At 51.2% G+C, this 10520-nt stretch overlaps 1 protein-coding gene across 1 annotated transcript in view; it reads right to left on the reverse strand.

The window, feature by feature from the left end:
* Window positions 1–9824, reverse strand: part of LOC126260613 (proline-rich protein 36-like) — a 144038-nt gene extending 134214 nt beyond the window's left edge. The window contains exons 1-2 of the mRNA XM_049957950.1: window positions 9319–9824; window positions 8702–9162 (exon numbers count right to left, since the gene is read on the reverse strand). Of these exons, the coding sequence (XP_049813907.1) occupies window positions 8702–9162; window positions 9319–9824 (967 nt within the window). The remainder of the gene's footprint in view (window positions 1–8701; window positions 9163–9318) is intronic.
* Window positions 9825–10520: the final 696 nt, after the last annotated feature.

Below are 10520 nucleotides of genomic sequence, written 5' to 3' on the forward strand. Positions count from 1 at the left end.
AAGTTTCATGTCAGCGCACACTCCGCTGCAGAGTGAAAATCTCATCCTATAAATTTTGAAATCTGATGGTATATTAAGAGGCCTTACGCTGACCATTTCTCGCGGCGATTACCATCAATATGTGCTTAACTTGTTTGTTTGGCCTCGTATGTTTCACGTGAGTGGTATTTGTTAACAGCCCTGCTTAGTCTTCCGAGCTTCGCGGCTGCTTTTCAAGCGGTTGGTGGCCGCGGGGGCTCGTTGCTGTTGCATAACACCTTGGTGTTTATTGGCTGCCTTTGAGGCGCCTCCGTGATTGTGTGGCTATATTACTTAATGTTCTGATCTATGGGATCTTTTTTGAAGTTTTACTTAAAGTTGTTCGTCTCCTTTGCAATATGCTTTTATTACCCATGTTATGAATTTTAGGTAGCTAAGTTTTCTTTCAAACTTGCTTACGCACACGATATTGTCTTCATTATTGTCTTGTGCGAATGTTTTCAAATCATCCAGCCATAATTACTGGCTTGAGCCTAAAGTGGGATTGTATATGGCTCAAGTATGAACAATCCTATCTATTTTACTGTTTTGATACTTGATAAAATTTGCAGTAGATTTTATGTTGTTTTTAGAAGTGCGTTTGCTCTCTTGTTTTTTAAGGACCTGTTTGATTAAATAAAACTTAATTATTGATTGGCGACTCCATGTTGTCCTGTGCACCACGACCAGATAACAGGTTTACTTGAAAAAAAGAGACAGCATTGGTCGTATATTTTTTTACTATTGCAAAATCGATTTTCTGTCACTGAGTGACCATCTTCAGTGCTATATTGTATAACTTAAATTGGGATGCACTGTTGTCACTAAGCTTACGGCGATCACATAGACTCAGTGACAGAAAATCGATTTTGCAATAGTAAAAAAATATACGACCAATGCTGTCTCTTTTTTTCAAGTAAAACTTAATTAGTTTTCCAAAATCCTTTGAAATCCTCAAATGATCTTTACTTAAATTGTCTTAAAGATGTCTTTGCCGTTGCCCTTTGACCAGCTTCTATTTTATAGGGAAAGAAGTTTTTTTTTAACTTTACTGTTTTATATTTATTCTGGCAATGTGGTTTGTGGCATGTTGAGATAAAATCATTTGTTAAAGCCAATTATTGCAGTAAGCAACTTGTTAGTCTTACCCTGTCGCTCATAATTATTTGTCATTGTATTTATTTACTCATGCTACTGTGTGGTGGTTAAATAAATGTAACTGTCCAAACGACAAATGACGCTGTTATTGGGTTCACCCTTATATGCTTTCCTTGTCCTACCCCATCTTGTGTTTAAGGATTCCGGCGACATTCGTCGACCCCACCTTCCACCACTTCTGATTAGGGCAGGCCTGCTCTCACCATCAACACGCCACACTTACAAGTTCGCAACGGTCAGTATCAATAAGGTCAGCAACACAGGGAAGTTGCAAGTCTTTCACGACATGGTCAGGCCGTCAGACGTTGAAGTCGCCCTTCTACAATAGGTGTGTATTGCTACCATTCAAACTCTTTATGGGTTCTAGTTGTTTCCCTTAGTTGGCAGTCACATAGAGTGTGGTGTGGCCCTCTATGTCCGGGAACGTATCCTGGACACAGATGTGGTTGTTCTCCTGTCCGGATGGCGTATGGGCCTCATATTATTTGATAAACGGGTCGTCAATTTAACGGCCCCACCAGCCTCGACACACTGACGAATTACTTTCTACACAGATTGTTGTGTCTAGACAAGACAGCCTAGACACAATGAGAGGAAGCCGAAAGGCACGCGCTTAAACTCACGCAGGCTGGCGTGAGGTCTGAAACAGGATACGTAATGAATGCTATAAAGAAAAGTACGTAGCTTCTGGAATACTTAACTTTAATCCACATTTGTAGAACATCGCTTTTGATGATACATTAATAGAATCTCAATATCAATTGAATACGGCGCCTTGCTAGGTCGTAGCAAATGTAGCTGAAGGCTATGCTAACTATCGTCTCGGCAAATGAGAGCGTATTTGTCAGTGAACCGTTCCTTGCAAAGTCGGCTGTACAACTGGGGCGAGTGCCAGTACGTCTCTCTAGACCTGCCGTGTGGTGGCGCTCGGTCTGCTATCACTGACAGTGGCGACACGTGGGTCCGACGTATACTAATGGACCGCGGCCGATTTAAAGGCTACCACCTAGCAAGTGTGGTGTCTGGCGGTGACACCACACAGATGAAATAGCGCCATTATTTGCAGGCCGATCGTTACGTCGTAGGAAGCAATTTCAACAGCCTCCTCCATCCGAAGAACCAGACTCCTGTCTACTCAACAGTCTGAACTTACGTATGTTTGTGGATGATATTCACCTCAATGAAGCATGGAAGATCATAAATGGTGACATCCCTGGTTACACCCAGCAGACAAGCCATTCAGGAAGCCGACTCGATCGGATTTATGTTTTGCAACCGTTCTGGCGGTGTGTCCTCCGCGGAAATATGGCCTTTGGCCTTTTCCGACCATTGCACGTTAATCTGCGCCTTATTCCTGCCGCCAGAAAGAGCTTGACGCGGTCGAGATCCCTGGAAGCTCAATACCTCTATTCCTCTAGACCCGGTTTGTAGCCAACACTTGGCTTCTACATGGACATCCTGCGAACAACGTCTTCTTGGGTACCTGTTACCGTTACTGTGGTGGATGACTTGTGCGAAGCCAGTGATCAAGAGGGAGTTTGTCCAATGTGAAAAAGATGCCGCGGCTTGACACCAGGATACTACACACCATCTCATGTGTACTTCGAGACCTTTCGCCGTCGTCAGATGTGCATCACAAAAGTCAGCTTATGAAAGCCAAACTTCTGCCTCTTCAACGCATCAACGCAACCAACTACGAAGCGTGGTAGCATCGCCTCGCTTTCACCATCAGATATAAAGAACATCTTTTGAGAAAGAACGGCACCAATCCCCTAAATTCATCCTTTGCCGATCATCTCTTAATTACTGGACACGTGCCTAAAGCCATAGGCGATAGCAATATTCTGCATACCGAAAAGAAGGGGCGTAGGTTAGATGTTTTAGAGGAATTGGAGATTTTCAAACATCTCTCTCGTCCTGATGGCCTCGTTCTCAACGAACAGCTGCAGCTGCGAAATAAACACTTTTTCGACTGTATAAAGCCATTGCTTGATCTTTGATTCAGATTCCCTCATGCAGTTTGCCGAAATGTTGTTTTCCTGTTACATCTTTGCTGTTTTCTTGTATGTCATAACTGACTTTTTTTACGTTACAAAATGTATCTCTGTTTAAAGCAGTTAAATGTGTAACTTCATCCTATTATTATTAGCGCTTACGTTATGCCTGAATTAGCTTCATCACAATTTCATGTGTCTAATTTTGAATGTACAGTAGCCTATTTGTTTCTGCGGCTACTAGATGGCGCTCGTAGCAACACCATGTTTACTTGCCCACATTTTCTAACGTGGGCACCTCAGTTTTGTTGCAACCCTTGTTCACTCCAGTACGAGCAGTCGAGTGGATGTTCGAGCAGAGCTAAGTAGCAACTCATCCCACATTTCACAGACGTCCTGCGTTTCTGGTGTGATGTGGATTTGTGTTAACTGCTGTCCATCTCCTTCTCTCTCCCCCCCCCCCCCCTCCCACCCGTATCCACCTCATCCTGCCCCCACTCTCTAACCACCCCTCCTTATCCACCTCTCCTCTCTCCTTTCTCTATCCATTTTCTCCTATCTGTCCACCCATTCCACCTCTCCTTCTCTCTGTCCTCCAACATCTCCTCTGTCTGCCCCCCCCCCCACTCCTTGTTCGTCTCCTCCTGCCCTGTCTATATGTTCCTACCACCACTGTCAATCTGCTGCTTTCCCCATCGCCCACCTGCTTGTTCCCTCTCTAATTCGATATAATTCGATATCCTCTTCCCCCTCTAATTCCACATCCCTCCTCCCCATCTCTTTGTCAATCTCCTGCACTCTCTCTGTTCATCTCCTCATTGCTCCTCAATAGGTTCTTACACTTGCAGTATTTCTTTTCAGATTGTAGGTAATGTGTGTACAAAATTGATTAAATCGTTGCAGAGGTTTAGGATGAAGTTTTTTCCCGTAGCTTCGCTCACATACGGACATGTAAAATATATTTCACAAATATATAACATATTTCATTCATACTTTTACACGTATTTCATCTGCATGTCTAGCGAATTTAGCCCTTCAGCTTTATTTTTATGCTTATTAATGTTTAGGGCGTCGTCTCTCCTGAACTATGTGCTGTACAACGATACACTTTTACCTGAAGACCGAGAACAGTGTTGTAGACAGCGATAGTAGTTAAGAAGTAATAGATTAAAACATCACGCATAATGTTGCAGTTTGTTTGTGGGGTCATACCTCCCGAACCACGGGTTGTACAATGATATCTTTTTCCAGGTACATTCTTCGACATATGTGGACACCTTGTGAGAAACGTGTTGCGAATAGAATTAGTATAAAACAGTGGTAAATTAAAACGTCCCACACGATTATGCAGTTTCTCACGCATTTCACTGTTTACGAAGGCGTATCTACTGAATTAAATGTCGCACAGTGATGTAACTCACTGGTACATTTAGCAGTACATGTGAATATAGTCTGCAAAATATGTCATTAATACAATTGTTAGTAAAGAAGTAAAAAATTAAAACTTAATGCTTCACGTGGTAGTCTTACTGCAAGAACAGCGAAAATGTAGTAAGCGACAAACTTTATTTTTCCTTTCATCATGTTGTGGGGCATGTCATCGAGAAAAATTTTCTTAATGGTTTGAAATTACTTGAAAAGTTTGTCACAAGTATCAAGTGCTCTCATTCTCAGATAATGGATTACTGAAGTGTGGGTATTGTGGGGCAGCGGGTTGATATTAATCATGAAATCCTTAAGTAATAGGAAATATTAGAATATTGTTGTAGATATTGTTCGCCGTCTTTTACGAGAGCGTGGCAACTATTTCAGTGGTCAGCCAGAAAGCGATACCGAACATACTGACTATAGTTCCCAGTCTGCAGTTCCGCGCCGGCTGTTGTGACCGAGCGGTTCTAGGCACGTCAGTCCGGAACCGCGCAACCGCTCCGGTCGCAGGTTCGACTCCTGCCTCGGGATTGATGTGTGTGATGTCCTTAGGTTAGTTAGATTTTAGTAGTTCTAAGTTCTAGGGGACTGATGACCTCAGATGTTAAGTCCCTTAGTGGTCAGAGCCATTTGAACCATTTTCTGCAAGTCCGCATTCTTGTCCAGCCCACTGAAAGAAATGTTTCATTCTCTAATTGCTCAGCGGGATTAGGACTATGATCATAAATGAAAATTTTGAGTTCTAATTGATACACATATTCGGTAAAGTTTCACACACACACAACAATGTAATATTCATTGTGTTTATACCGACAGTATATCTCTCTATCCTAAACAGCACTATGAGGAGTTCAGAGGCGACCTCTACGGTAAGTTCCTACTGAATTGTCTTTGGCCATGACTACTGATAATCAAAATATATGCTCGCCACAAAAGTGGAAAATAATTGTCACTACTTGCCACGCGGATTTGTTAACATGATGGGCGGCACTCTAACAGTAAGTTTTGCGAAACCTAAGCAATCCAGGACGGTGATCAGTCCTTGCGAGTTCACTTTCTGTTATTACTGAAAGTGAGCATTTTTGTAATAGCCTGTCTCTGATGTCATCCGAGACAGCGCGCACTCTAGCATTTTGGCTGACGCGCATATTACGGTGGCTGGGTGCGAAGTGAAGCCTCGTCTTGTGTGTGGATCGTGTGTGGATCTGCACGGAGATAACTTGGCCTCCGATGTGTGATGGAGTTCGCAGCAGTTATTGCTTTGCCTCCCATGCATGCCGATGTAGATTGTCTTCTTGGGTGTCTCCTCAGCACAGTTCTGCAGTGCTAGCTATGCAGCGAGCAGGTGTGGCCAGCGGGTGGTGACGCTGCGCGGCAGTTTGCGGTCCAGCGTCCGGATTTGGGCGTTGTGTGACCGGCTTGCACGTTCGTAAAAGGTGCGGGCGGTCGCCTGGAAGAGGTCACGGAGCAGAGGTACTTCCGCGATGTCGTGAAGATAAGCGGTTGGGAAATCGTAAGGCAGGTGTAATGCCAGCCGAAGGATGCGATTCTGCAGTGTCTCCAGCTTCTTCAGGTTCGTGTCGGCGGCGTTCCCCCAGACGACGGGGCGTATTGGAGTACATGGCGGAGCAGCGCCTTGTAGAGAGTGATGCCCAGCCGCGGTGGTAGTTGGGAGCCGGGGTTCAGCACCGGGTACAGGATGCGGAGCCTGTTCCGCACTTTGGTCTTCACTTCGCGGATGTGCGGAACCCACGTGAGTCGGCGGTCGATGGTGACGCCGAGGTAATGCGCCGTTGGACGCCACGGGACAGGGCTGCCACCGACGGTGAGCGGCTGCAGACCTGCAGGAACGAGTCACCTGGTGACGATCAGGAACTGCGTCTTGGCCCCATTGAACTGTAGACGCCACTTGACGGCCCAGGCTGCCAGGGTGTCAACGGCGAGCTGCAGACGTCGGCGCATGACGGCGGCATTGAGGCTCCTCGTATAGAGAGCCGTGTCATCCGCGTACAGGGCGAGCCGCACACGGTCGATCTTCGGCGCATCAGAAGTGTACAGCGAGTACAGGACGGCCCCAAGACCGAGCCCTGTGGAACACCGGCATTGATGCGGCGGACGGAGGACAAGCCATGCGCGGCCCGCACATGGAAGGTCCTATCGGCAAGATAGGAACGGATGAGACGGACGTGCGACGTCGGGACCCCAAGTTCAAAAATTTTGAATAAGAGGCCGCGGTGCCACACACTGTCGAAAGCACGCGACACGTCCAGGAACACCGCGCCGAAGAACTCGCGCTGCTCGAGGGCGACGAACGCATCTTCCACTAGCCGAAGGAGTTGGTGAACTGACGAGTGGCCCCTGCGAAAGCCGAACTGCTCTTCGGGCAGGAGGCCTTCCTCGTCAACGTGGCGCTGCAGCCGCCTGATGTACACCCTTTCAAAGACCTTGGAGACGGCCGGCAGTAAACTAATAGGTCTGTAGTTCGCAGGCTGACGCAGATCCTTCCCCATCTTCGGAATCGCGACGATCTCCGCATGCTTCCAGGACTGAGGAAAACTGCAGGCCCGGAGGATTACATTAAAGACGTCGGCGAGATGAGCGACAGCCACCGGCGGCAACTTCTGGAGGAGGGCGTTGGAAACTTCGTCTGGGCCCGCAGCTTTCCTGGGGTTCAGGGCACGCAGGGTGGACGACACCTCCTCCGCCGTCGTCTCTTCAATGACGTCATCGTCGTCGCGTGCCTCCAAGTAGCGTGGGAGCCGGTCAGCAACCAGGTCGTCGTGGACAGCGTCGGTCGGGCGTTCGATAGGCGTAAACGCAGCCTCAAAGACGTCTGCGAGGGCATCAGCCTTCGCAGCTGGTTCGCAGACAGCCTGACCATGGACCAGCAGCGGAGGGACACGTTGCGTGCGGCGTAAGAAACGCTTCGTCGTCTGCCAGGCCGTGCCGTCGTCAAGACAGAGGGTGGCGACCTTGTTATTCCAGTCGCGATAGCGATGGGTGTCAATGGCAGCCCGGATGTCCCGACGCATCCTGTTGAGGAGGCGCTTGGTGTCGGCAGTTCTTGTCCTCTGCCACTCCCGGTATACCCGGTTCTTCTCAGTGATGGCCGCAAGGATGTCCGGCGGCAGCTGTCGGGAGTAGTCTGGTGGAGGGCGAGGTCGGGGCGGCGTTGCTATAGTGGCAGCGTCGATCGTGGTGGCCGCGAAGTGCAGAAGTGCTGCGTCCGCTCCAGCGTCCGCAGGGGGCGGCGCGGCGGCGAGTGAGTCCGTCACGGCTGCTTGAAACCTGTCCCAGTCGATGCCAGCGAGGGAGATGCCTCTCCGGGTCTGTTGGAGGGCGCCCAGGTCGATATCAAAAACCAGTGGGACATGATCAGAAGACAGTGCCGCCCTCGTCGTGGCGGTGATCTGATGAGGGATGCCCTTGACGACCGCTATGTCGATTATATCCGGGAGGCCACGGGCAGGGAAGATCGTCGGGTCGTACGGTCCCACCACAAGCGCATGGTGACGTTCCACTACCCGGAGCAGGCAGCGGCCAGCGGCATTGGTGATCCTGGAGTTCCAGGAGACATGTTTACTATTGAAGTCCCCGGCGACGAACACCTGCCCCCTCAAGGAGAGCAGAGCATCGATGTCAGCAGGGCCCAGTGGACGAGACGGCGGTCGATAGGCAGCGACGAACGTGATGGCGCCCGCCGAGGTGTGAACGACTACACCAGTGGCCTCCAGCGTTGCCAGTGGCGGAAGTTGTATCACGTGGTGACGAATGCCATTGCGGACGTAAACGGCTGTCCCACCACCCGCCGTCAGTCGATCGGTGCGGTAGCTGGAGTACGAGTAGTTGGCCGCCCTGACGTCGACCCCAGGCTTCAGATGGGTTTCGTTGATAAGGCAGACGTCGACGGCTTCATCTCGAAGAAATTGGCGAAGTTCGCCAGCTTGAGTGCGGACGCCGTTGGCATTCCACGCTACGACCGTGAGCCCTCTAACGCTGCCCATGGTGCAACTGGTGAGGGTTGACAGCGATCGGGGCCAGAGAGGCCATCGGCACTGCAGCGGTGAGTTGCTGCGACAGGACTTCAATCAACTTCGTAGCACTGGTCACCAGGGCAGTGAGCTGCGCGACGAGGTTGGCCAGGTCAGCGGTGGAAGCAGCCGGCGCGGCCCCGTCGCTGGAAGGGGGAGGCGTGGCTGCTTCGCTGGGAGAGTCCACCTGGGGCTGCGCGACGGACGGTGCTGAGCGCTGGGCACCCATGGGTCGGCAACCTTCGCGCCGGCGGTCGGCGGGGCGTGGTCCGGCTGACGTCCCGGGAGAGGCAGTACCCGGGTCCGCCACTAGCAGCTGTGGTGGAGGCGCAGGAGCCGCGGGTGGCGGCACGGCCTCGGAGGCGGCAGGAGCAGGAGCAGCCGACGCAGCCGGGACGGCGGAGGGCGCCCCTGACGTTGCCGCCGCGAAAGAGACGCCGGGCCGTCTCGTTGCTGGTTTCTTCGGACGCGGCGCTGGCGTTTGGCCGCGTTGGCAATCGATGGCACGCTTCCACACCTCACACCCACGATAACTGGCCACGTAAGCACCGCCACATAGTGCACATGTCGGCTTCTCGGTGGGCGGACGGGGGCACGCACGTCCTGCGTGGGCGCCGGCGCATTTAACACATCTGTCCGGCATTGAGCAGTGGCGCGCGACGTGATTGATCCCCTGGCAGCGAAAGCACTGCACAGGGCCTCTCCGGGAGCGAAGATCTTCGGTCTGAACCGGAACGTCGGCGACCCGCGTCAGTTGGTCTGGCGCGTCAGCGAGCGCGTCGAATGAGTTGGCGACGGCAGTTGGAAGCGTCGTCGAGGACTGCATGCGTCGTGCAGTTCGCCGGGCCGGGACAAAACCATCGGCGTCAGGGGCGAAATCTTGCTTGGCCCTCTTCTCGATCGGCGAGCTGCGAACAACGGACGTCGCGGCTGTTGCCCTCCTCTTCTGTTTCCCGCTTCGTCCGCGTGGCTGAGGGGCGGCGGAGCTCTCATCTTCAGAATCGGGGAGCGGAGCAGACAGCGCTGTCTTCATGGTTTCCGGAGATGTGTCCATCAAATCCATAGCCATAGCATTGGTCGTCGTAAGTGGGGGGCCACATGGGGCCGCCGACGGCGCAAGCGCGGCCGGACGGCGATCTGCCACACCCTTCGCGTCGCTAGCAAGCGCAGGTACGTCCTTCTCGCGGCTGCACATCTCAGCGACTCCGTTTGTCGGTGCCTCCTCGTCTTGCCTCTCGGGCTGTATTTATATACACTCCTGGAAATTGAATAAGAACACCGTGAATTCATTGTCCCAGGAAGGGGAAACTTTATTGACACATTCCTGGGGTCAGATACATCACATGATCACACTGACAGAACCACAGGCACATAGACACAGGCAACAGAGCATGCACAATGTCGGCACTAGTACAGTGTATATCCACCTGTCGCAGCAATGCAGGCTGCTATTCTCCCATGGAGACGATCGTAGAGATGCTGGATGTAGTCATGTGGAACGGCTTGCCATGCCATTTCCACCTGGCGCCTCAGTTGGACCAGCGTTCGTGCTGGACGTGCAGACCGCGTGAGACGACGCTTCATCCAGTCCCAAACATGCTCAATGGGGGACAGATCCGGAGATCTTGCTGGCCAGGGTAGTTGACTTACACCTTCTAGAGCACGTTGGGTGGCACGGGATACATGCGGACGTGCATTGTCCTGTTGGAACAGCAAGTTCCCTTGCCGGTCTAGGAATGGTAGAACGATGGGTTCGATGACGGTTTGGATGTACCGTGCACTATTCAGTGTCCCCTCGACGATCACCAGTGGTGTACGGCCAGTGTAGGAGATCGCTCCCCACACCATGATGCCGGGTGATGGCCCTGTGTGCCTCGGTCGTATGCAGTCC

Source organism: Schistocerca nitens, chromosome 5 (assembly GCF_023898315.1).
Source record: "Schistocerca nitens isolate TAMUIC-IGC-003100 chromosome 5, iqSchNite1.1, whole genome shotgun sequence".
NCBI lineage: Eukaryota > Metazoa > Arthropoda > Insecta > Orthoptera > Acrididae > Schistocerca > Schistocerca nitens.